The 24,734-nt window shown below is 44.3% G+C and overlaps 2 protein-coding genes across 5 annotated transcripts in view; one reads left to right on the forward strand and one right to left on the reverse strand.

Moving 5' to 3' along the window:
* The first annotated feature begins 642 nt into the window (after window positions 1-642).
* On the forward strand, window positions 643-7,694 carry LOC116329669 (ubiquitin-conjugating enzyme E2 2-like). 2 transcript variants are annotated; one of them, XM_031751725.2, is made up of 8 exons: window positions 643-1,014; window positions 4,423-4,486; window positions 4,578-4,609; window positions 4,937-5,014; window positions 5,149-5,254; window positions 6,437-6,530; window positions 6,642-6,692; window positions 7,238-7,694. In XM_031751725.2, exons 1-7 carry the CDS (start codon window positions 991-993, stop codon window positions 6,688-6,690), a joined length of 447 nt encoding a protein of 148 aa, XP_031607585.1. In that variant the 5' UTR covers window positions 643-990; the 3' UTR covers window positions 6,691-6,692; window positions 7,238-7,694. The 2 variants fall into 2 exon arrangements, with proteins under 2 accessions (XP_031607585.1, XP_031607586.1); XM_031751726.2 differs by lacking the exon at window positions 6,642-6,692 and having other exon boundaries at window positions 653-1,014.
* A 1,472-nt stretch (window positions 7,695-9,166) lies between these two features.
* Window positions 9,167-24,734, reverse strand: part of nfkb1 (nuclear factor of kappa light polypeptide gene enhancer in B-cells 1) — a 31,810-nt gene continuing 16,242 nt past the window's right edge. For all 3 annotated transcript variants that reach the window (XM_031751715.2, XM_039621623.1, XM_031751716.2), the window contains exons 6-24: window positions 19,576-19,727; window positions 19,335-19,498; window positions 19,004-19,162; window positions 16,638-16,742; window positions 15,697-15,788; window positions 15,474-15,612; window positions 14,943-15,080; window positions 14,721-14,837; window positions 14,185-14,337; window positions 13,811-13,952; window positions 13,608-13,722; window positions 13,325-13,526; window positions 12,614-12,783; window positions 11,453-11,555; window positions 11,149-11,297; window positions 11,002-11,071; window positions 10,710-10,873; window positions 10,489-10,615; window positions 9,167-10,404 (exon numbers count right to left, since the gene is read on the reverse strand). In XM_031751715.2, coding sequence (XP_031607575.1) covers window positions 10,310-10,404; window positions 10,489-10,615; window positions 10,710-10,873; window positions 11,002-11,071; window positions 11,149-11,297; window positions 11,453-11,555; window positions 12,614-12,783; window positions 13,325-13,526; window positions 13,608-13,722; window positions 13,811-13,952; window positions 14,185-14,337; window positions 14,721-14,837; window positions 14,943-15,080; window positions 15,474-15,612; window positions 15,697-15,788; window positions 16,638-16,742; window positions 19,004-19,162; window positions 19,335-19,498; window positions 19,576-19,727 — 2,556 coding nt within the window. In that variant the 3' untranslated portion in view covers window positions 9,167-10,309. The remainder of the gene's footprint in view (window positions 10,405-10,488; window positions 10,616-10,709; window positions 10,874-11,001; window positions 11,072-11,148; window positions 11,298-11,452; window positions 11,556-12,613; window positions 12,784-13,324; window positions 13,527-13,607; window positions 13,723-13,810; window positions 13,953-14,184; window positions 14,338-14,720; window positions 14,838-14,942; window positions 15,081-15,473; window positions 15,613-15,696; window positions 15,789-16,637; window positions 16,743-19,003; window positions 19,163-19,334; window positions 19,499-19,575; window positions 19,728-24,734) is intronic.

The raw sequence follows: 24,734 nt of genomic DNA on the forward strand, positions 1-24,734 counted from the left end.
ACATAACTGAATATAAACATTTATAACGGCATCTTTGTCAGGGTCTTAATAGCAGTCGGAATAAGCCTTTCAGATGCTCTATCTTATATCCTGAAAGCATTTCAGTTTAACTCATTCTAGGGAAATATGAGAAATAATCAAGATTTCGGGTTAACGGAGTTTTTTTTTTCAGACATGACATTCATTTTTTTTTTTTTAAAAGAAAGAAAAGAAATGTGGAAGGCTGCATAGGCAGACAATCTATTGTTGTAACCCCTAAAGGGAGTGGCCGAAAAAGAAAAGAATGTACACACCAACATTTTTTTTCTTTTAAATGTATATAGGTAAACAGATATTAAAGTATTAACCAAGTAATTGAGCCTTTTTATTTTTTTATTTTGGCAGTGGGAGTCCTCCATATTGGGGTTTGTTTTGTTTGTTTATTTGTTTGCCTTATATGTTTTATCAAATATATAACCAGTTAATTTTCTGATAGATCAAAGGATCATTTTAATTTCTGAAAATCTGACTAAAGAAAAACAGTTGGTTGGGGGCCAGAGAAGTCTGACACTCAGACCTCTGTAGCAGGCGGCTCCGGCCCTGCTGATACCAGTAGGTCTTCTGGATAAAAAAAAAACAGGGTCGGAGTGAGACCTCCACCCTATCGGTGGGTCTTATTTGGTGTCCGGAAACAAGGTCGGAGTGAGACCTCCTGTTCCCGGTTGTCTGACAGCTGCTCGGTGTGTAACGGAAGACATTTTGAGCTTTCGGTGGTCCCGGGGCCGTTATCGGAGTGTCAGCCTGAAGTCGGGGCTGATGTACTGGACTCTGCGACGTGAAAAAGTCGAGCTTTAACGGAACATCGCTGCAGTTTGTGTAGCCAAGCTAGCTTAGCTCACAGCCGCACAGCTAGCACACTCCTAGATGCTAGTTAGCTAGCGACACCTAGCTGGCCTCCTCCTCCTCCTCCTGCATCTCCTCCTCGACAACCGGTCCCTTCTCGCAGACATAATGGCTTTAAAACGAATTTCTAAGGTAACACACCACCCTCTGTTTCACGTTTATTTAACATCGTGTGTGATGCTTGTGAGCTGGCAGCTAGCGGTTAGCCTTCCCTCTGCACTGCAGCTGCAGCATTTCGCATTAAACCCGGTGAAATGCAGCTTCGTGCAGCCGCACAGTGAGTCGTGTTTTATGTGCAGGAATCAACCGCACTCGGGGGCAGGTTTGAGCCGAGAATCGGCCTCAGTGCGGGTCTTTCGGGGTCCAGACCTAACGATGGTCCAGGCCTGAAGCTGCTCTGCTCTTTGGTTCCTTTTAAAATAAACTTGGTTTCTTCTCCGTGATTCCTGCTCGGTTCCGCTGAGCTCATTAGCTTAGAGTTTATTACAATATTACAATTACTAACCCTTCTTTTTGAGTCTCTCCGACACATTTACATATACACATTTTTATTCCTTTGCGTTTCTCTGGCAGCTGTGATTACAGTTGATGGTTTTCACCCACAGACACGAAGAGTTTGTAAAATGTGTGTTTGTGTTCACATTAAAGTGCATCTCTGCAGGTCTGTCCGTCAGGGCCGAGGGACCCTGCTGTGTTTGGACAGGTGAGAGCAGCTGACGCTAACCTGCAGGTTGCTGCTTTCAGTCCAGATGCTGACAGATGTCTTTGTACCCCTCATCCTGAATACCTTCATCTCCACAAAGTGCTCACAGTGTGACGGTGTTGTGCCAAAAAGTGATTTCCAATGTTGGTTAATAGACGTTAGTGAGCAGGATTTACAAAGGGGTTATAGATAAAATAAAGAAATTATCTGCAAGCATCTTAACAACTGTGTTATTTTACCTACATTATAACCAGTCCATGATTTTTGGTCAATTATAACATCTTTATAGTTCTATTGTTATACTTGTTGCCAGATCTCTGTTTTAAAAAGATATTTTTAATGTCAATGAGACGTTTGAAGTGGATAAATGATATATAAAAGTCACTTATTGTGGCTTCTACCTTGTGACAGGAATGTTGTTTGTAGCTCAAGAAATATTGACGTCATACACGAGGGATACATTTTACATGTTTCACATTTTGTAGGTTAACAAGTCGTTTACTGCAGTTTAAATACAGACAATCCCGTTTTGGCACAAGCTGAGCTGTAGATGGACAGATGTTGGTGTTTCCATACAGCAGAGTGATTCAGTGAGACTGCAAAACGAGGAATGTTCACATTTTTGTGACGACTTCTATGCACAGACCTAACGTCAGAAATCTGTTCTCTCTGCCCGAGAGTCAGTCGTTGGAGTTCGGGGCTCTTCATGTTTTAATTTTTTTGCAGTTTTCCTTCCTCTTCTTCCTCCTTAGAGAATATTTTGTTTCATTTTGTTCTATAAAACAATAACATAAACAGATTTTCGTTTGCTAGGAAATCTGAAATGTTAGCCGGTGAAAACAGGAAGCAAAGAAATCGCAGGATTTTTCCCAGAAAGTCGTCATTCAAGCTGTCGCAGTGGCTCTCTCTGTCTAATCTGGTTATTGTACAGAGGAATAACTGAGCTCCACTGAAATGGTGGTAAAGGCCAACATGATTGTGCACTCATGTCTTCAACATGGCAGCTGAAACGACACCAAAGCCTGGCGCCCTCGATGGCGAGCGTAAACTACAAACGCAGAGGTGGAAGCTCACCAACCAAAATGTCACGTCTTCACCCTTCAGCTTATCAGGAAATGCATAAAAACATCTTTACAGGGGAAAAAAAAGTGCTCATTAGACATAATGGCTGTTTTTACTGAGCGTGCTCAGTGAGGGTCTGCTGTTAGGTTAAATGTGTTTATCATACCCAGGCTTAGATCAGTGATAACGGGAATCCCAGCGGCGGTTATTACTGTACTCCGTTAAATCAGGCTCTCTGCTTCATACTCTTGTTGTGCTTATGGGCAATTTTAAAGACAATTTTATCTCTGCACCTTTTTTTAAATGCACCTTATCCAGCAATATTTATTTAATTTTTATTTACTCTTTATTTTCACTGATGTAAACTTAGTGTATCTGTAGGCTATTTAAAATTTAGAAAAATACAATTTTAAATAAATAATAATTTTTTAAAACTTATTTAGACAGTGTTTGGTTTTTTTAACGTTGACAACATTTCAGATAGATTTATTTATTTTAATTTTGCCATTTTTAAATTTAAATCCAGCATAACATTTTTTAAAATCAGTATTTTCAGTGTTACTGGTGCACTGTTATATTTATTTATTTCATTCAAAATAATTGTTCCTAACTTTAGTTAAGTATAAGTAGAATAACTGGAAATATTAATAAATAAAAATGGAGGCAGTGAGGAGTCTTTAAGGAACCGTTTTTGTGCTCGCATTCTAAACTCAGCCGAACCTGAAAGACGAGCCATGTGCACCTCGCCTGTATGTCACATACCAACACACACACACACACACACACGGCAGTTTGGCTTCAGGCTGGAAACACAAACCGCCCGTCCTATGACAGCCGTGTGTTTTCTCGGCTCTTCTGTCACACTAAAAATAGACTCTGCTGCTTACACATCAATAAAAGCCTGAGTGTGTCTGAGTGTTTTAATGCAGCCTTCGCACAGGACACCAACCTTCAGGCTTTTCAAAGTAAATGCCTCTTATTTATGTCCTTCAGAATAAAGCTGTGGTCACGGTCAGTTACTTATTTGATAGAAGAATAAAAAATAGTTTTAAAGCAGCTCAACAGCCACTTGCATTAGAAACATCAGAAATGAGCGCAGGTCTCAGCGAGGAAACACCCGGCGGGTTTCTGAACGCTCACACAGACACAGTAATATTTAGAGTTTGATTCACCGCCGGCCAAGTTTAGCCCGTAACCTGACAACTTCACCCAGCGCGGCTATTTTCAAGTCCTGACTGCGGGATTCAGACATCTTTAAAGGCCTGGTCTCCACACGGGACACAAGAAGAGGCCACTTAACTGTAAAAACACCATCGGAGGGAAACTTCGCACCAAAACTCAAGGAACTCAAAGAAAACGAGACCTTACACTTCTTGCTCATTAAAATTAAAATCCAATTAATCACTCAGCTGAGCGTGCTTGGTGAACAGTCGGCGACGGCTCTGATCAGGACGTCAATGAGTCTTTGCGAGCAAAAAAAAATTAGTTAAGTTTTTTTCTTGCACTGAGTGGCAGCAGCAGCCTCCTCCCAACCACATTGGCTGCAGGGAGGTTTTTGGTGTACAGACTGATTTCGCCTAAAAAAAACGGCGGTAACCACTGGAAGCCGCTCGCCATCTGGTGTTAGAAGCCCATCGGTCTGCTGATGGGTCATCATATTATCTTTTTTCATCACATTTCCAGTACAGCTGTAAACTCGACGTGATCATCATCAGTAAATGTCCTTGTTGCCGATGTCAGTCAGCAGGGCTTTAACGTCTGTCGTTCCTCTGCAGGAGCTAACCGACCTGTCCAGAGATCCTCCGGCTCAGTGCTCCGCCGGTCCTGTCGGCGAAGACAGTAAGACCACTTTTCAGTTTTCTTTACGCAAAAGTTCCCAGAGAGGAACGAGTGTGCTGCACTAACCCTCGTCCCCTTCTCTTTTTTACAGTGTTTCATTGGCAAGCTACTATTATGGGACCTGTAAGTATCAAACAGCTGCTCCGCCTCAGAGTTTGGAGCTAAAAACTGCAGTTAGTTTGTCAAAACAAGCACAAACTGAAAACCTGAGTTAAACCAGTGAACACACCTGAGTGTGCGTGGCAGCTGACATGGACATAACTGAGCGTGATTCTGTGGGAAACCTTCAGTCGTGTTTTTTGTAAAACCTGAATCCACAGAACTGCTGCAGGTGTCAGCTCTGGAGTTTCAGGGGCCCTTTTGGTCGTTTCACTGATATTTATACAAACTGTTGGCAGTGACTTGGTGTGAACATGTGAGTGTTTAACCTCTCTCTGTTTTTAACTGCAGCCTGACAGTCCCTATCAGGGCGGCGTATTTTTCCTGACTATTCATTTCCCTACAGATTATCCCTTCAAACCACCCAAGGTCAGTTTTTTATTAAACCTTTGAAGCCTTTTAACTTCCTTAAAATTACAATAAATAAAAAAAATTGAATACATGTCTGAGATTTTGGAGTGATGCACGCTTTTAAAGTCGTTTCGGTTCCTCTCCCCGCTCAGGTCGCCTTTACGACGAGAATTTATCACCCAAATATTAACAGTAATGGCAGCATCTGTTTGGATATATTGAGATCACAGTGGTCTCCAGCATTAACTATCTCTAAAGGTAAGAATCATTCATGTAAACAGCCGTATGTTTCTGTGTCGGTAACCGTAAAAATGAATTTTTAAATCTGCGTCTACAGATTTGAATTTCTCCCCTTTGGTGAGAATAATGAAAAGATGTGTGAAATATGTTTTTCAGCTTTAATTTTCTTGTAGTTTATTAATAAAGATTCTATAATTAGGCATCTCATTTATAGATAGCGATTATTTCTGTTGCTACAGTGACTCTAACGCTCCTGTCAGAGGGAGACAAATGGTTAAAAACTTTGATCCTGCAGTGATTCTTCACTATTAGTACAGGTTTTGACCAGTAGGTGGAGCTGTTTGGTTGTAGTTTCACCTTGTTACAGGTAATAATGATATTTACATCAAACAGGTTTGTTCACACAGCAGAAAATAAAGTTTGAACCTGAAGCTGAAATTTGATTTTTAAAGCATTTTCATCCTTATTTATTTACTTATTTTGGTTTAATTATTATCATTATAGTATTATTATTATTAATTTAATTATTAACTTATCTATTTATTTTTTTTATCTTATGTGCAATATTACTTTTAATTATTATGCTGTTTCCATTTACTCATCATATTTATGTATGTTAAATTTTCCTGTTACTTTAATTTATTTTTCTGTTAATATTATAATTTTTCCATTTATTTTTTAAGAGTTACATTTTTTTTATTTTCAGCTAATTTAAATAATTTTCCTGTTTATTTTTTAAATGTACTATCTTACTTTTGCTCAGCTCCTGTATATACATTTCCCTGAACATATGCATTTTTTTTTCTTTCTTTTCTTTTTTTTCTTGCAGTCATTGCAGGTGTGTCTATATGGAGGTCCACAGGTGCCAAAACTAAAACAATGAAAATTAAAAAAAAATTTAAAAAAAGTTAAAACAAAAAAGAAGTAAATAATAAAATTAATGAAGAAAATGAAATCAGTATAATAAATACATCACAATTTCATAATAATTGTTGCCTATAATGTGATGTGTTTGATGTGTTTGCTTGATTGTTGGCAGTTTTGGTCCCCCATACAACACTTATAAACACTCAGTTTCATGTTTTTGCTCAGCTCTGATAAAAAACCCTGACTGTTGGATTTTTTGTGGTCATGTCAGTAAAGCCAGAGCACACTGCAGACCTTAGTGCTCCTCTGACTCTCTCTTTTCCCTCTCTGCAGTCCTTTTGTCCATTTGTTCTCTGTTATGTGACCCGAATCCCGACGACCCGCTAGTGCCAGAGATCGCCCGCATCTACAAAACAGACCCTGTGAGGTGAGTCCACACCTGTTAACCTGCAGGTAATCGGCCGCTCAAAGGACGAGGAGAGCGGCTTCGAGCAGTGGGTGGAGGTTTATAACCGAGTGTCCTGCTGCTTGGTCTCAGGTATAACAGACTAGCCAGGGAGTGGACAGAGAAGTATGCCATGCTGTGAGGGTAAGAGCGAAGCTCACCTGTGACTCACCTGAGCTGCCTGCTGATTCTGTGTCTCAGACGCACGTTGAAACAAATAAAGCATGACTGCAGAGTTTTCTCACTGCATGGAGCGCAGGTAGGGACGACCTGGCGGACGTCACAGGGAGAGAAAATAACGCCAACTTTAAATCTTAATACAACCTAAAGACGTGAGATATAATAAAACTCACACCTGTACAGGTGTTATGAAGGGGGAAATTATCTGTGGAGACCAAACAGTTTGTGTATCGGGCTGTAAACATGTTTATTTCTGTGGGGACTGACTCACTGCTGGAGCCTCTGGTGGGCGTTAGAGGAACTGCAGGTTTTGCTGCTTGAAGAGCGTCCTGTGTTTAACAGTCGGGGTAAACTGCACGTGTGGCGAGCGGGACTAAAGTGGTGACGATGATGTTTTGTTTCCTGTGAACGGCTGCAGGTGAATTTTGGTCTGCGTTTCTCATGGCATGGCATCGTCCTGCAGCCTCTCTTGCCTCCCGCCTCCTCACCTGTTCTCTCCTTTCCTGCAGGTACAACAAGACGGCTCAGGACTGGACTCAGAAATACGCCATGTGATCTGCCTCCTGCTGTTTTCTCATGTGGCCACGCCCCCGTCTCATCCACCTGTAACAGCAATTTGTTCACCTTTCCTTCCCGTCCCATCCTTTGATTTTTATCGCTTGTCTGTTTGGGTTTTTTCTGCTTTCCGGGTGAAGGGCTGAGACTCTGAGCCGTCAACGTGCCAACTGAGAAACCAGGGAGCAGAGCGGACTCACTGCTCCCGCAGATGAGACCGCTTTTAAAAAAAAAAAGAAGAAGAAGGCTTTTTGGTTTCTTTTGTTTTTAGACCGTTAGAGCCGTTAGTTCATCCATCATCCAACACTGTCGTCCTCTTTTTGCACTGGAACACAAACCGAGCTCCCCGCGGCTGATCGATCAACTAATAGCTCCGTGATGGTTTTTCTCAATAAAGCTGAACAAATTGCAGCTCCTGATGTCCTGTTTTCATTCCGAGGAATCAAATCCTGCTCTCAGACGACTCCTGGGTTCCTCCTGATGAATGAAAAAGTCTGTTTCTGCTTTGTTCACAGGTAGAAGAATGGAAACAGACTTTTTTATTCGTCACAAACGCAGGCGGACTCTGAGAGCAGGAGCCGTTACCCTGACATCATCAGCCAGGCTCCTCCTGCTCGGGGAGGTTAAAATCATTTTACACTGAGAGCCACAGACAGATCACAAGTGGTTTGGACTTTCTGTCAGTATAACTCACACATTTAATCCCATTTATTAAGAAATAAAGAGCAATTTCAACATAATGTCACAGTTTTTCTACACAATGAAGAAATGCTGCTTAAATTAAATAAGTGTAAAATGACAAAAAAGGTTCTGGAGGCTCATTAGCCAGACTGCCCAGGAATTTCAAAACAACTAAAAAATAAAAAAAACAGGGACTTTTATGTAATTACTTCACAAAATACAGTGAAAACATCTCACATGTTAAAAACTCCAATGTAACGTCATCCTTACAGAGCACAGCTGCTCAATTCTAGACAAAAAAACCCCTTAAACTGATCATTTTGGTGACGATCAATCATGGTGATCATGATCACTCTGGATTTATGAAGCTTCAGATTTACTCGGGATTTCTTTGGATTTTGTGAATAAACAGAGCGATGTAGAGTCATAACGAACAAAAACAGCACAGTGATTTTATCTTTTTGTTTTCAGAGTAGCTGAAACACAAAATTGTAAAGGAAACACAAAAATATAATTGCACATCTGAAAAGTTTCACCCCAGAAAAGAAAGTTTCAAGAATTTAACTTGAGCTGAAGGACATTCACTTTTTTTTCAGCAGCTCAGCTTTCAGCGTTTATTTTCAACATGATGTCATTTTTTTTAACCACCAGGGGGCGGTGTTTAAATGTTTACCCCAGGTCTACCCCATCGCCCTGGACTCACTGCGCCGTCTTGTGGTGCAAAGTGTTTTAACTCTAGTTTGTATCTCTTCATCACAGATCAAAGAAGTTTGGGGCATAAAGCCTTTGTGGTTATTTCTTCATGTTTCGCTGATATCTTCAGTGACTTTAGGAGGTTTTAACAGTTTTGTAAACACCTCCATAAGTTCAATACAAGTTGTTTTTGTTCTGGTGCTTTATCTCTCCGGATGGATGCTGAGACTCATCGTCCTGCTGCAGGATGAATCTGGGATATATTTAGTATAACTGGAGGTACTGGACCTAACCATCGTCTGATCACAATCAACTTTGCATGATTATAGTTCAAAATAATCCTTTATCTCAAACTGAGCCCATGATATACTGAGTGTTTAACAGTCTCCAACACACACAGACGTCATTATCAGAAACTCTTACCATGTTTTCTTTTCAACACAACAGCTTCTCTGGATAACTCCACAGCTGAGCAGGTGAGTGGAAATAATTCACAATTTGAGTATTTATTTAAAAAAAACAATCAGATTTTATTTAAAAAAAGGTTAAAAGCTCATCTTGGACTGTACAGTGCAGGGCAGGAACATAAATATCATCTGCTGGATTACAGAAACAGGAACAGCAGCTACCCACAGCTCTGGACTACCTTTCCCACAATGCCTTACATTTTGTTTCTCTGAGTTTCCCCTCAGCACGCGTGCCACAGAATAAAAACACTAAATAAAAACAAAAACCAGGTTCAGTTCATGATGACGTCACGAGAGGAAAACATATCGTCATTTAAATTTTAGAAAGTAAATAATACTTTTTAAAAAAGCGCTCGGAGGAGAGTTTCAGATGTCGGGGGTGTGTCTGAATAAAACGCGTGTGAATCTGTCCGTGAAGAGTCTGCTCATGCTGCCCAAAGTGACCACTTTATTAGGAACACCTGTGCGAGTAAACTGTAGCTGTAAACCAACAGAAAAAATAAGATTAAGATCCTCACATCGTACAATGGCTGTCGCAGGTGGATTAAAGTTATCAACCCGTGAGAGGACAGTTTCATCGCCATTTTCAGAGCTGTGATTTCATCCTGACTGCGTGCTAAACCTCTTTAATCTGAGGTGTCATCACAGCACGTTTCTGCCCTCAGATTAACACCAGATGAGTAACAGATTACAGAACAGCTGATCCTTTACAATCGTTTCAGTTTCGTAGCACCTTTTCTCTGCAGGCGGCTGCAGAAAGAACAAACTGTGCGAAGCGTTCAGCGGTTGAAGTGAACAGAAAACCCCCCAAATCCACAACTTTACCCTCGAATCCACAGAAAACAGAGCGCGCCTCAGGAGGAGACGTCAGGTTACCAAGGGGGGGGATTTTTGGTACGTTTTTCCTTTATTGGCTCCGCGGAAACAGAAGCTGCTCCCCGTCTTTGCTGGAGTGTCGTGGCCAAAAAACAAAACAAAACAAAATAGTAAAAGTTGAGTTCGACTGTTTTCATGCGCTAAGATCAAATTTTCTTTTGACCCATTTTTAACAAACTGGTTTAAAAAGCTCAGAGAAACTTTCAGCCCTGAACTCATCATGAGGACGAGCGTCGCACTCGGTCCAGAGCGAGTCGAGGGACGACGGGTGGATGGATGGACTCAGCTGGAGGTGGACCGATCAGATCATTATGCCGTGGAAAGCTCCACCCCGCTGTCGCAGACCCCGCTGTCGATTCGAGTGTCCACTTTCAGTTCCTGAACCCGCATGCACAGAAGCTCACCTGCCAACACAAACGCAGCTCAGTGACTCGTGGTCATGTGACCTGGCAGTCGGTGTAACGTGCACGTTATGTGTGCATGCTCACCACTCATCTCGTTGGTGGCAGGCGCTTCCTCGCTCTCGTGCAGCGCCTCCTCCAGGATGCTCAGCGCTCTGCACTCGCCGACTGACCTCAGAGCAGCCAGCAGCTCCCTGATCGTTCCACCGGAAACCTGCAGGAGAGATGGGAAGCAGTTTATCCACACAGTCCTCGAGGGGGCGTTTCCCAGGTTTCTGAGAACATGAAATCCTCTGTGTGCCCGTTACCTCGTAGCTGTCCAGCAGGGTTTTAGCGGGGGAGGGGCTCAACCTGAATGCTGTGTTGAGGATCCCAAGACCCAGACTGTGAGCCAGATTCTCCCAGCATCCTTCACTCTCCAGAGTGCCACACAGCGCCTGCTTCACCTCTGTGTCCAGGTTTGCCAGGTCGCCTAGAGACGCAAACATTTCATCAGCAAACCGATGCGCCGATGTCATGATTTTGTATTTCGTGGTTATGAAACAATGAACCACGTCAATCACAGGGTAATAAAGCGTCCACGTGTGGGGAGGAGCTCACCTTGAGGAGGGACGAAGGCCGTTTGAGGTGTTTTTGGTTCGTATTCTTTGCCGTTCAGAAGATCGAAAACCTGCAAACACACACCTGCGGGTTCATAAATCTGCTTCGTGTCGTGAGGTTCACCAGAGGCTCAGAAGCTACGTGTACCTGAAGGGTGGCAGCCATGCTGAAGGGAGTTGTCCCTGGGATGTACCCTTCATCTTCTTCCTCATCCTCACTCTCCTTTTCACAGCTCTCCTCCTCATCCTCCTCCCTGAAGAACAGTGGCTCAAAGTTCTCCTTCCGTGGGTCTGCACCTGAAAAGACCCAAATACGAACTTATTAAACACGAGATCAGGACGTCTCACAGGTTTCCTCCTCTTCACGTGTTAGAAGTGATGGAGCCTCAGGTGGATGCTAGTAAATGAGCTCCTGGTGAACAAAAGAACTCTGAGCTTTAATAAAAATCTACCTGCAGCCATGAGGAGAGCCGTGAGCTTGACAGAGCCTCGACCCGCAGCGATGTGGAGGGGGGTGGAGCCATCAAAGGTGCAGCAGTCCACCTTGGCGTTTCCCTGATGGCAGAAACACACAAACAGCACTTCATGCAAAGGCGACTCAAAGGTGAAGTTACATCACACAAAGATTCCTCAGCACTGAGACGCCCACCACTGGTCCTCATACACTCCATCGTGTCATCTGATCCTTCATCAGTTAAAGTCAAATCAAGAAGAGAGAGAACATCAGCATCTTCTTCTTAATCACCTTAAAAAACTTATTTAGGACTGTTTGACCACCTGATCAGTTCAGGTGTTAAAGGCATGTCCAACTGAGACACTCTGAAGAGACTGGAGAGACTCCCGGCTGACTTAGGAAGGCCTCGTTGTCCACCCTGAGGAGTTGGAGACGAGGCTACAACGGGTTTGCTCAGACTCCCCAGTGAGCTGGACCCACATAAGCCTATGAAGCTAAATGGACGGCTTTAGATATCAGAAAATAACTAAAATATGTAATAATTTTAGCTTTAGTGGACTGTCCAATTAACAGTTACCACTCCTAATCATTGCTGTTAGGGGAGGTAGTGGTTCCTGGCTGAAGAACTCCAGATTTCTTCATCAGTATCTTCTATTAAGTCACTTTTAAAGACACATTTGGATCTCGTTTGTATTTTATCATTTTTTTATTGTGTTTATTGTGTAGGTTAAGTTATACTCGTGTATGCTGACGATGCTCAGCTCTATCTTCCAGAACATTTCATCTAATTTATTGATTTGTAATTGATCTGAATTTATGGGTTTCTTTCTACTGCTTGTGTGACTGTTTTATTGTGTTATTCTGAAGCACTGTCACACTGCTGAACTAATAAAGTTCATAATTATAATAGAATTTTGAATCTTTACAGATAAAAGTTTTGATGCTTTTGTATGCTGACGACATTAAACTTTTAGTTTCACCTGTGCATCACCTGTATGAAAATTCTTTCTCACAGGCGAGCATCTATATGAATGTGTAACCACTTTATTAACGAGATAATGATTTGCTGCAGCTCTGATGCTCAGCCAGCAAAGCCTCAGCAAAGGTCTCTGCTCTGATTGGTTGTTAACTCCCAGTCTGCCCAATAACCCAGGCGTACCTCCAGCAGCAGGCAGCCCGCCAGCGATACGTTGTCAGTCTCGGTGGCGAGATGGAGGGCCGTTCGTCCACAGCTGCGTTCCTGGATTTCTACATTAGCCCCGCCCTCCAGCAGCTCCCTGAGAGAAGACAGCTGGTTGGCCAGAACCGCCAGGTGGATCGCACACAGACCTGCAAACATGTTTACAGGTAAGTTTTCAAATGAGATGGCAGTAACGATAACGTCTGACACAGCATTACATAAAACCACACCCCCGCACTGGCTCTTTGACAAAAACAGGAATCTTATCTTACAAAAACAGTCGCTGTTACCTCGACTTTCTGATTTTACAGATCCAAGTTCACGTGCTAAAACACCAAAGTTATTTAGGGATAACTCGCAGATCGATGACACCGACCTTTATCAAACAACACAAACTCCACAAAGACAAAACCCTGCTGGAGCCGCACATTTGGTGCCGTTAATGATTAATGGACTCGACTGTGAAGCTATTCAGGATATTTTCATTCAGTAACTCTGGGAAGTTTTCAAGGATAATAGGAAGTGTAGAGTTGTTCCGGCTCTCTGTGCAGGTCCAGCCCGACGTGCCCGTGTCTTTGTCTGTCTGTTAAACCTGGAAACTCACCGAGACTCATTTCCCCTTTAATACAAGACAAAATGTGTGTGTTTTTCTGTGTGTGTGTGTGTGTGTGTGTGTGTGTGTGTGTGTACCTGCTGTGTTGGTTTGGTCCAGCAGCTCTCTCAGCTCTCTGTGTTGCAGTAAAAACTGGATCATCCCTCCTCCCTCGTGCTGAGCTGCCAGGTGCAGCACTGTGTTGCCGTGACGATCTGTCAGAGTCGGGTCGGCGCCAGCCAGCAGCAGCGCTTCCACTGCCTCCTTCTGCTGCGTGATCACGGCCAGGTGCAAAGGAGTCTGGGAAACAGAGGGAGGGTGCTTTAGCTCTGTGACCTGAAGCTTTCAGCTCTGTAAGGCTGGAGACGACGAGCTCCATACCTGGTACAGGTGGTTCCTCATGTTGAGCACCTCCTCTCCGGGGAGGGCAGACACCACCTGCGTCAGACTCTTCAGCGCCTCCTGCTGGTTGTGGAGAACAGCCAAATGGAGCCCGCTGAGAAGAGAAAAAGGAGGCGTCACTACACGGCCGAATAAAAACTTTTAATGTGCGCACATCTGATCATCACGATGTGTTTACTGACGTGTCTCCGTTTACATCCTGCGCGGCCATCAGGGAGCGCTGTGGAGCCAGCAGGTACGCCGAGTCAGCTGTAACAGAGTAATGAAAGATGGCGTCCAGCAGTCTGCTGGTCACCTGATCCAGCTGCTCCTTGGCGTCAAACTCTGAAGGAGAAAGAAAGACTTGATTGGATGTGTGGAACGCCTAAACACTTCGTAAAAACTGAATTTATCCTGAGCTTTCTGATGCCGTCAGTGTGACCTGAGCATCTTTGAGTGGACCCGGGAGCGCCATGCAGAAAATAATCCCCGGTGTCACCAGAAAGCAGCAGCGTCAGAGGTCTAACACCGAGGCGGGAAAAATAAACTCTTCCGCCACATTTAGAATAACGTTTACCTCTCTCTGCTTCAGGCTCCACACTGACCCCTCCCTCCTCGCCCCTCTCCACGGCTTCGGGCCGGGCTGGAGCTCGCAGCACGGCCCCTGATGGCGAGTCGTCGTCCGGGTCGTTGTCATCACCGTCGTTGTCTGCGGCGCTGCTCTGAGAGGCTTTAAACAAACAGCGTTTGTTGTGTTTTCGCAGATGATTTTCAAGTTTTTCCACATAAATTTACAGATTTATAATCTCAGAGATGGAATTTTCTCATAAATGGAGATTTTATAATCTGGTTTTTAACTAGATCGTCTGAGATCTACTCTAAATTTCACATAATATCAAAAATAATATTAATGACTTCCAAACCTTTTCTTTGCTTTTATCCGAGATTACTGAGTCATGATTTGTTTCTTCCTCTTAACTAGGTTAAAGGTTAAAAGGTCACTCTCCTAAATCTGTTACTTTATCTGTATTATAGATTATCATAGATTATTTCAACCTCTCCCAGCTCCTAAGTTACTTTGAAAGGCTCTACTACTTCATCGTAGCCCCTCACCATGTTTGATCCCGCCTCCACCTCCTCCCAGACCCGCTGAGTACCCTGTGGTGAAACCTCCTCCTCCTCCTCCACCTCCTCCTCCATAGTTGTAGGTAGTGAAGCCCTGGTAGTATCCTGAGGGAAATCCACCCAAACACAGAAGAGATTAATGATGACATCACATAACGTCACCCTCAGGTATGTGTTAAACCACGGATTAGACCAGAACACAGACTCTACCTGTGGATCCAGGTCCTCCTCCAGCAGCCGGACCTCCTCCTCCTCCTCCTCCTCTGTATAGACCTCCTCCTCCATGACCACTGAAGTCCTGGAAGTTGGGTAAAGTCTTCTGCCTCTTCCTCTGCACCTCCTCTTTGTCTAAAAACACACACATGTTCACGCCATGCTAACCTCTGTGGCATCCCACATTTAAAATCGATAATAAATCAATCAGGCGATGGATGATCAAACAGCAGGGGGCAGTGTTGGGACACAGATAGTAAAAACATTCATATAAATATTGAAATTTTCCCTTCACCACATCCACTGCTATTTATTCATGTTTCCAGCTGATTTGCTTGTAATTTGGAGTTTTATTAATTTTCTTTTTGTTGAAAGTGAAAGTAAAATCAGGCTGTGGGTGAAGAAGAGCCTCGCTGGGGAGATAGAGGAGAGGAGAGGAGTATTAGGGACCTGCAGGTAAAGCATTACCTGAGTTGAGGGCTCATTTCTGGCCAAACCCCAGAGGAAGAGCGGGGTCATGTGACCTACCTAAGATCTGGGGGTGGTAGGTGAAGGGTTTAGGCTCGCTGGTCTCGTTGTCGGACTTCCTCTTCAGCTGGACGAACACAGACGTCGGTTTCTGCAGGTTCTGGTCTCGATACTTCGGCGTCTTAAATACGATGGCAAACTGTTGGCGCGGTAATGGGCACAGTTAATGACACTCCCAACACCTGCAGGTCAAAGTAGCAGCTCCGAATTCAGGAATGCTCACCTGTCTGTGGACGTCTGTGGGGGAGAAGTCTCCCAGAGCCTCCCAGGTGAGACCCGAGTCATCCTCCTCATAGAACCGAACCTGGATGTCATCTGCAAACACAAACATCAGGTCACCATGGTTTTATAGCTCGCTTTCAGGGCTTGAGAACATCTCTGGCTCAGATGCACTGCATAAAGATCGACCTTTGTTCATGTGGCTTAAAATCGGCTCTCAGATCTTGATTGTGCTTATCCAGAGGCCTGTGATAACCTCAGGGGTAATCCTGGTTTTCACCTTTTCTGCAGTGTACGTCATGGAGAATCGTCTCCAACATAACGAGATCCGGACCAGGCTACTGATAATTAATAACATTGCTCCGCTGCTGGAGGCCAGACCACCGTGATCTCAGAGCACATCGTTCTCTCAGAGAAACCTTGGAAGCGGAGCGGGCGGCAGCCCGAATCCAACTCTTCCTCCTGTGGGATTTGCACGTTGGAGGGGAATTCCCTGAAGCAGGACTTCCTCCAACAGCACTGACACAGCTCCAACCAGGAAAAACCGTTCAGATTCACCTCACTCACACACAACTGCACGGAAACGTCTTCAAATAAAGTTCAGTGAAAAAAGAAAAGAAATCACTACTTGAGAGACTTTTTAGCAGCCCTTAAAATAACCTGCATGCATGTGCCGCAGGTTTATGCATGCTTTAAAAACCAGAACCAGCCTTTCAAACAGCCCTGCTCATTTCCAGCTGTTTACTGGAGTAGCTCTGCATAATTCTAAAAACAATCTTCTTTATCTTATCCTGTCTCAGGTGAGCCGTGTTTTAGCTCCTCCCCCTTTGTGCTTATTCTGACCTCATTATTTTAAATTGCGTCCATGTTTAATATGAGCATCCTGCACCCCAACCTTATATGTGTCAAACAGAAAACAGGAAAAGCTCTGCTCGGAAAGCTCACCTTTCTGGACTTTGTCGCAGAGCAGGTAGACCTCCTCTCCTCCGGTCACGCAGCCGGCGGTCCGATCCATCCTCACGATCTTCAGGTTGGAGGCATTCGGAGCCTCTGAGGGCGAAAAGAGAAACAGCTGCTGTCAGAGATCTACCTACCCGAGGGCTTCCTCAAGAGCTATGCATCTTCAAAGGGGAGTTTTTTTGTTTTCATTTGCACCATCACTCTAAGGTAAAGTAACCACACTTTTGCATCACTCAAGGGTTTGTGTTGGAGATCAGGGCCAAAAAAGACCCCATGAAGGGGTTTTAAGTGTAATCGTAACACAAAGTTACAGGGGCTGTGAACAGGTTCCTGTCTGTGCTGGACAGGCTGAGGTCTTCAAACCACAGCACACTGTAAGATCAAACAGAGGCACTGAGCACGTGTCCACAGATGCTAAAATAGATCACAGACACGTCGCTTCCCTTAGACAAAGTCAACAGGAAGTTGTGAAGTTTGCAGTCACCACCAGGACGGGGCCTGGTAGTTTAGGTACGTCCATGAGCGTGGACAGGTTAGCGAGAGGAGAGGACAAGACAGCAGGACTCATACAGAAACACAGGAGGTGGAAACTGGATAAAAAGGAGTTGAGGTGGAGGTGGGTTTCAAAGCAGCTTGCAGATGCACAGCATACAGTGGCACGCTGTAGCAGATTAAACAGGTGATCCACTCCTGCTCACTACTATTACACTGAAGCTGGCCTGAACCCTGAACACCACGGGTCTACTGCAACTGGAAATTGAAAGTCTAGCAGTTAAAAAAATGATAAGTCCAAAAACCAAAAGTAAAAGAGTGAAAACTGGCGAATCGAGAAGAGAAAAGTGTGTGAAATGTTTCCTGCTGGTAAAATGAAAGTGCAGAGCGGGGGCTGAAACGCTGAACTCGGAGTTGAGTTCAGTCCTCTGAGAGGAAGTACAGCACAGAAAGCGAAGCAGCTTCAGCAGGAAGGGGGAAACGAAACCGAGCGGCCTGACGAGACACAAGCGCCGATTTTCGGTCCAGAGCGATCCTCCGACTCCGACCAGTCGCTTTATACGGCTGTTTCTCTACATTTAACATTTTCAAACCACAAATCCAACACAAGTAAATGACAAACGTCATAAACTTTCAACACTTCAGACCAAAACATGAGGCCTGGAGCTGAGGTTCAGTATTTAGGAACCAATGACACGGACTGAATCTAATCTAAGGGCCAACACAAAACTTCACACATGATCGTCTCTCAGCGCAGACCAAGAACAGCTTCACTTTAAAAAAGTGTCCCAAAGAGCGCTAATTCATGAGCAGCTTTATCATTTCAATAATCAACACAACCTTATTATTATTAGCATTAGCATTAACTTGCTGTTCTCTGGCTAAACCTGACAGCTCAGGTGGACTGCAGGTTAGTCTGATGTTTGTACAGCTGAGATGTGGAACAGCTGACCTGCAGGATTTGCAGAACTTGGAGCATTATGACCACACCTCGCTCTTTTTTTATTGCATGCTGGTGAGGCTGCAGGCATTTATTAAAATCAAAGGAAAGAACTGGACTCTCAGCCTCCTGTGGGCAGCCAGCTGCATTACATCCAGCTTGTTTCAGGTCTGTCAGACTCGCTATAATCACCGGTCATTTTGTCGGACATTTCAGTAATGTGAAACAGATCCAGTACTAGGCACCGGTTTTCACTGGGATGAGCAGGCAACCATGTGCAGCATGGCCGAGGGGTGCCCGGGTTTGAATCCTGTGGCCGTCCCCTCTCTCCCTCCCTCTGCTTTCCTGTCACTCTTCACTGCACCTTTTCAAATAAAGCCGTAAAAAGGCCAAAAAAATCTTTAAAACAAAAACCCCCAGATCCAACACTAAAGAGAAGTACAGGAAATGGCAGCAAACCGCCTCTGCAAACCTTAATAATCTTCATCTCATCAATTTTACACTTTTACAGTGAAACTTTAAGTACACGTGCAAAAAGTCCCGCCACATAAATCGTCTCTCTGTCGGTTGCTCTTCAATAAATCCCCGTTGTAGCGTTACACAGACTGTCACTACCTCAGGGACAAAGTGCATCAACCAGAAATTATCTCGCACATCTGTAAAGTTTGCTCAGGTTTTAGTTCGAGCTGCAGGTGGAAAAAATGAGACTGAGAGCGACACCGCGGGCGAGCACAAAATGGGACTGAAGCGAAAACGAAACATCTTTTATGTGGTTCAAAGACTCAGGCGGTACCTTCAAAGCAGATCTCACGAGATAAAAACAGCCAAAGTTACACTTTCCTCCGAGCTCTAAACTTATCGTGGACGGACCTGCAAACCTTCCTGCTGGAAGGAGAAGATTAGAAATGCCTGGACTCACTGCTGTCGTAGATCGGCTCGGACACCACGGGCTCGAGCCGCCTGGAGAAGCCGCCGTCGCTGTCGGGGAGGAACGCCGTGAACATGAGCCGAACCACGCTGAGGTCCATCTCTTTGGCCTGCACAGCGGCAGCATTTCTGATCACACTGAGATGGTGCTCTGAAGAGAGAGAGAGGAGGGCGAGAGTCATCGCTGAAACAGATAAAACATCCCGAAACCTCTAACCTGAGCTCCACATGCACATTTCTGCACATTAATACATCAGATGCACCAAAGAAATCATCAGCTGTCACCTGATGCTGATTTAAACTTTGTTATGTGTCTCACTCACCTGTGACTTCTCGGGGGACTCTGACCTCCCCCTGAACGCTGTCGATGTCGGGGTGGATGGAGACCCCGCAGTTGTATCCCAGCTTGAAGGCCTCGATCATCCGCTCCTCCAGAGTCTTTGCCACGTTCTTCTTCGTCACGTGGAGGATCCCCAGGTTCGGGAAGCTATGAGAAATAAACTGAGCGTCACATACAACCGTTTTACGGGCTTCACTGCGTGTGTGTGTGTGAGAGATGCAGACCTGATGGTGGAGTCTTTGGACTGCAGGTCGGCGATGCAGATTCCTTTATCGCACTGTTTTCCCACCAGACTGTGAGCGTGCAGGTGAGGGACAGCGGTCAGCGCCGTCACCAGCTGGACCACCACCCGGGCCTGACCCTGGTAGTTACAGATCTGAAACACACACACAGATAACCACCGTAAATATCTGCAACTTTCCTCCAAGACTCACAGTGTAAAGACTAAACCGGGCTCACTATAACCTGCTGTGAGCATCAGTGCGATGGATCTACGACAGTCTGAACTGCAGCAGATTAATGTCTGTGAGGCAGAGCAGCAGACACCACTGATGGCACCCTGGATGATCTGATCTCCATAATCCACCTGGAGAAAACTTCAAAAAGTGCATTATGGGTAAACTTTCCAGGCTCATATCGGCATGTGGGATCAGCTGATGAACTTACAATTCAATCCCAGGCTCGCCTTCCAGCTCTGATATTCTAATATTCTTATAAATCACATCTGAATGTGGCTCCTGGCTGTGAGATGGAGAAATAATGCCGATCAGATCAAGTTTAGGAGTTTTTCTGAATCCTGCAAAGCTCTGGATCACAGAGGTAACTTCATCTGTCATCTGTCGCTGATGCATGAAAATAATCTTTGCTGTGTTTTGGTCTTCAAATCAGGAGACCAGCTTATCGCTAACGCACTCAGTCAGTCGCTTCTGCTGAACCTTAAACAGTGACTGTGCTGAAGGACGCTCGGTGTGGACTGGCTGGATTGTTAGAGTCTGTCAAATGAGGGAGAGGTCAGACTGGATGGATGTGGTTTCAGAGAAGTCATTCAGAGATCCAGAGATGACTCACGCTGACAGATTCAGGGCACTTTGGATTTTTCTGTCCTCGGCGCTTCTCTGCTGCGGTTCAGAAAAAACTTTCTCCTGATACGGATGACTCACGATACCAGCCAAACTTCAGAGGTCACAGTTTCACGCCGCCTCACCTACTTTTTAACGGATCTCGCAAAGAGGTGTTTTCATCCCCTGTCCGAACATCAGACAGAAAAATGAAAGTGCACTGATCTCTATGAGGTGATTACATGAAAACAGATTCTGTGAAAAAAGAAACGAGTCTGAAGCTTTAACACTTATGAGTTTCAGCTGAGAACGCTCGCTCATTACTCTGCTGTTACAGCAGACTCTGAATCAAACTGTAAATCAAACTGTAAAGACACATACAGGTGTTCATTAATGCCTCATTTATACCTGAATCAGAGCGAAGAGACGAGGTTAGAGAGATATAACTGAAGCTTTCCCTGAAGTAAAACCTGCATTTCTTCTAAAGTCCAATTCAGACTGCAAAAGTGAGACAGTCCCCACAGACTCATGTTAAAATGTCAACAACTGTACGTTGGGGGGGCACAGCCTTCCAATTATTTCACAGCATTTCAAGGAAACCTGCAATAACCATATTTCCAGTGATATATAAAAAAAACCTCTGCACACTTTTAACGAGTGTGCAAAATTTGTTTGTGCAAATGAAATGAAGGGTATTTATTTTCCATCCTTCTGTTCCAAAGAGCTGCTGCACTAATTTCAACAGCAACATAGTAACTTATAGAAACCTATAGACACGTGTGAAGGCATCGCACTGCCAGCTGGAGCTGATCGATACCTGAGAATACTGCCAAGTCATTAGAGGCGTGGCTGAAAGCTCCTTCAGTCTGAGCACAGCGCACACGTCAGTGGAGATTTCGTACAGTGTGAAAGCAGCTAAACTTTGAAAGAGCTACGAAACATTTTATCTCTGATAAAAAAAAAAAAAACTTTATCTGTGATCAGGTCAGGAACCGCGGATCCTTTTCAAAGTCACATTTAAGACATTCAAGCCTGAATCCAGATAACTGTTCCTGTTCCGGAACTACAAAAACTACAAAAACTGAGAGTGCATTTCTTAATTTGCCAAACCAAAACCAAACAATCTGTAAGATTCCTTCAGAGGAAGAAAAACTTCAACTCGTAGCTTTTTCTCTCATTCTGATTTCCTTCACTTTGTCGCTGGGGTTTCTCCACGCCCTAAATTAAAAGTTATCTCTCTATCTAATTGCACTCTGAGGTAAACTGAGTTTACGGAAAGGAAATCTGTTCCCGTTTCTACCGTGCACACACGTGTGCATGTACAAATTGTGTTGCTGCAGACATTTGCCTGCAGGAACGTTGCAGCAGTAAATAAACACGAGCCCACTTCCTCTTCCCGGTGCTGTGGGCCACTCGAAGCGCTCTGGCAGACAAACCCAGTTCCTAGAAACACAGCGAGCGTTGCTGTCTGATGGTTTCCTGGTTCAAACACGCTCACACTAACTACCTGAGGTCTCTGATGTTCCCAGCACAGTGAAGCAGCCAAGTGGAGTTTGCAGAGAAGTGCTCAGTGATCAGCCTTCACTGCTCCCGATGAAGCTAAACTGCAGCGAGGAGGGCAGTATGTGCAATGCCAATTCCCATAATGAAACCTGAGCACTCTTGTTTATCTGAGCACTGATTTTTACTGATTTTTCTTAGTTTACTGGATGGTGGTGTATGTGTATATATGCTTGTTCACATATGTGTGCCTGTGTGTGAATGCGTACAGTTTTGTATATGTATGTGCATATTTGCACTTACATTATATGCTATATACCTTTACATGTTTTACAACTCTTTTTTAAAAAAATGTTTTCTTTCTATTTTAATTCTTTCATTATATTATTCCCTGTTCAGCACTTTGGCCAACACATGATGTCTTTTAAATGTGCTATATAAATAAAGATGACTTGACTTGACTTTACATTTAAGCATCTGATGATGGGCAATCAGTAGATTGCCCATCATCTTAGTTTGAAAGGTCAGCTGATACAACCAGTTAACTGCAGCCCTTCCTGTGTTGGGTTTCAGTTGCCTCCCAGGTTGTTGCAGGGCTGGGTCCAGTCCCCTTTAGAGGACCAAATATTAAACACAGGACCTACACTTCCTGGTGACCCCATATTGGACCACACTGATACAAAGGGCTTGGTTATTTTACATATTTTTAAATGTCATTGGGAGCGCTTGGTTTCACTCATTGGAGCAGGCGTATTAGGAGGAGTTGATTTGATTTAGTTTAATCTCTGTCTCTTGTGAAGGTCGTGATTTAAGCTTGTGAATGCCAGAGGAAGAGATAATGATTTATTATGTACTCCCCCCCCCAGTCTCCAACCTCCATCGAAAACCAAGCGCTCCCATCATCACCTCATGACCTGCAAAAGTGTCACTTCTCCTCTCTGAAACACAGAGTGGCTGCATAACTCAAACCAACCCCTCCACTGTCCTCACCTGAAACCTCATCTCCTCTAGTCGGGTCTTTTATAAATAGAAATTCAAATATAAATATAGGGGAGGAGCCATCTTTAACAAGTGTAACTGTTCTGGATCTCTCACAGTAAAAGGCCCTCACTATGCACCTGTTTATTTATTGTGGATGGCGCCAATTTTATTCATCATCCTGCTGCTGTAACAGAATTTTCCTCAGTATCTATCCATCTGGCATGTGTCAATCAACGTGGCCACGCCCCAACTAACCCACTCAATTCAATTCAATTTTATTTATACAGTGCCAAATCACAACAACATTCACCTCAAGGTGCTTTATATTGTAAGGTAGACCCTACAATAATACATACAGAGAAAAACCCCAAAATCATATGACCCCCTATGAGCAAGCACTTCGGCGACAGTGGGAAAGAAAAACTCCCTTTTAACAGGAAGAAACCTCCGGCAGAACCAAGCTCAGGGAGGGGCGGCCATCTGCTGCGACCGGTTGGGGTGAGAGAATCGTTATGAAGAGGGAACCTATCCACAGAGACCAAACCAAGCTGCTCTGTGGGGAATGTTCGACACTTCCACACCAGCTTTAGCTTTCAGCTCTGGAGGTTTGTCCTCGATAAATATGACAGACTCTCAGCCCTCATCAAGAGGCAGAAAAGTCAAGTGAGCAGACTTATAACGTCTGATAACCGCTGAAAGTGAAGCTTTGAAATGTCACGAACCATCAGGCTGTGGAAAATTCAAAGTGGTGCCTTCGAGTGCAAAACGACGACAGAAATTTAAATCCAACGACCGAATGTGTTTTTGTTTCGGTCTCTCTGTACCTGATGAGTTTTACCCGCTGAGGCGCTGCAGCCGTCAGCAGTCTGTGCAGCAGCACTGTGCGAACACCAGCGAACAACAAAGGGTTAAATATGTCAGTATTTCTGGGCCAGAGTGGGCGCGAACACAGATATTACACCTCTGGATGCAGAGCTTTCATCTGCGAGCTGAAACTCGGCACCTTTCCTGTTTGTGACGCAACTCCACTTCCTTGTAATTACATGTGGGTGTCAAGGAGAGGAAATTCCCAACAGACATGAAACACAGCAGAGGTGTGTTTGTGTGTGTGTGGTTTGCAGAGAACTCTCGGACAGGTCCAGGCCAGCAGAAGATTTTGCTGAAACTTCATCTGATGTCAGAAAACTAAAGCGCTCGGAGCACAGATCCGATCCGTGCAGGACCTTCGAGTGTTTATCGTCTTGAGGAATATTGTGAGGAAAAGCAGCTGTGGGATGAACTCTGCGTGCAGCTACTGGGGATGTTTGTTTTACGGTAATGATGCCAAAGTTGGTTCAGACACTTAGTAAATCCAAACATTCACCAAGTTGTCCCGGTGTGTGCGCTGTGGCCGGGCAGAGGCAGCGAGAGGGGAAAAAAGGACTGTTCTGATCTGAATAAATAAACTTTCTGAATGAGTTTGCATTTTGCACTCACCGTTTCTACAAGTTTGATTCGCCTGAAATAAGGCCTGTGGTTAACACGCGCTCAGACATTTTCCTGTTTTCTTCTCCAACGTGAAACACATCCGTGAACGCTCCACATTCATCGCACACTGCAGGCCGCTAATATTTGTATCACGGTGTTTTTTTATTCCGGTGGACTTAATGCATGGACCATAAATAAAATGCATAAAACGCTTTAACGTTGGCACTAAAGAATAAAACAGGCTGTTTCGTCACTTTTGGTTGCAGCTGCTTTTGATTAAACTCAACATCTGGCTTCAGGAAGTTGCAGCTTCAAATCTGGTTTTATTCTTCAAAACTCTGAGGCATGGATGATCCTGTGTCTGGTAAAAGCACCTG

This window comes from Oreochromis aureus, linkage group 2 (genome assembly GCF_013358895.1).
Source record: "Oreochromis aureus strain Israel breed Guangdong linkage group 2, ZZ_aureus, whole genome shotgun sequence".
Lineage (NCBI taxonomy): Eukaryota > Metazoa > Chordata > Actinopteri > Cichliformes > Cichlidae > Oreochromis > Oreochromis aureus.

Coding starts and splice junctions, on each gene's coding strand:
- LOC116329669 (XM_031751725.2), top strand. CDS start 991: ATGGCTTTAAAACGAATTTCTAAG. Junction 5,015..5,148: donor ATCCCTTCAAACCACCCAAG/GTCAGTTTTTTA, acceptor CTCCCCGCTCAG/GTCGCCTTTACGACGAGAAT. Junction 5,255..6,436: donor AGCATTAACTATCTCTAAAG/GTAAGAATCATT, acceptor CCCTCTCTGCAG/TCCTTTTGTCCATTTGTTCT.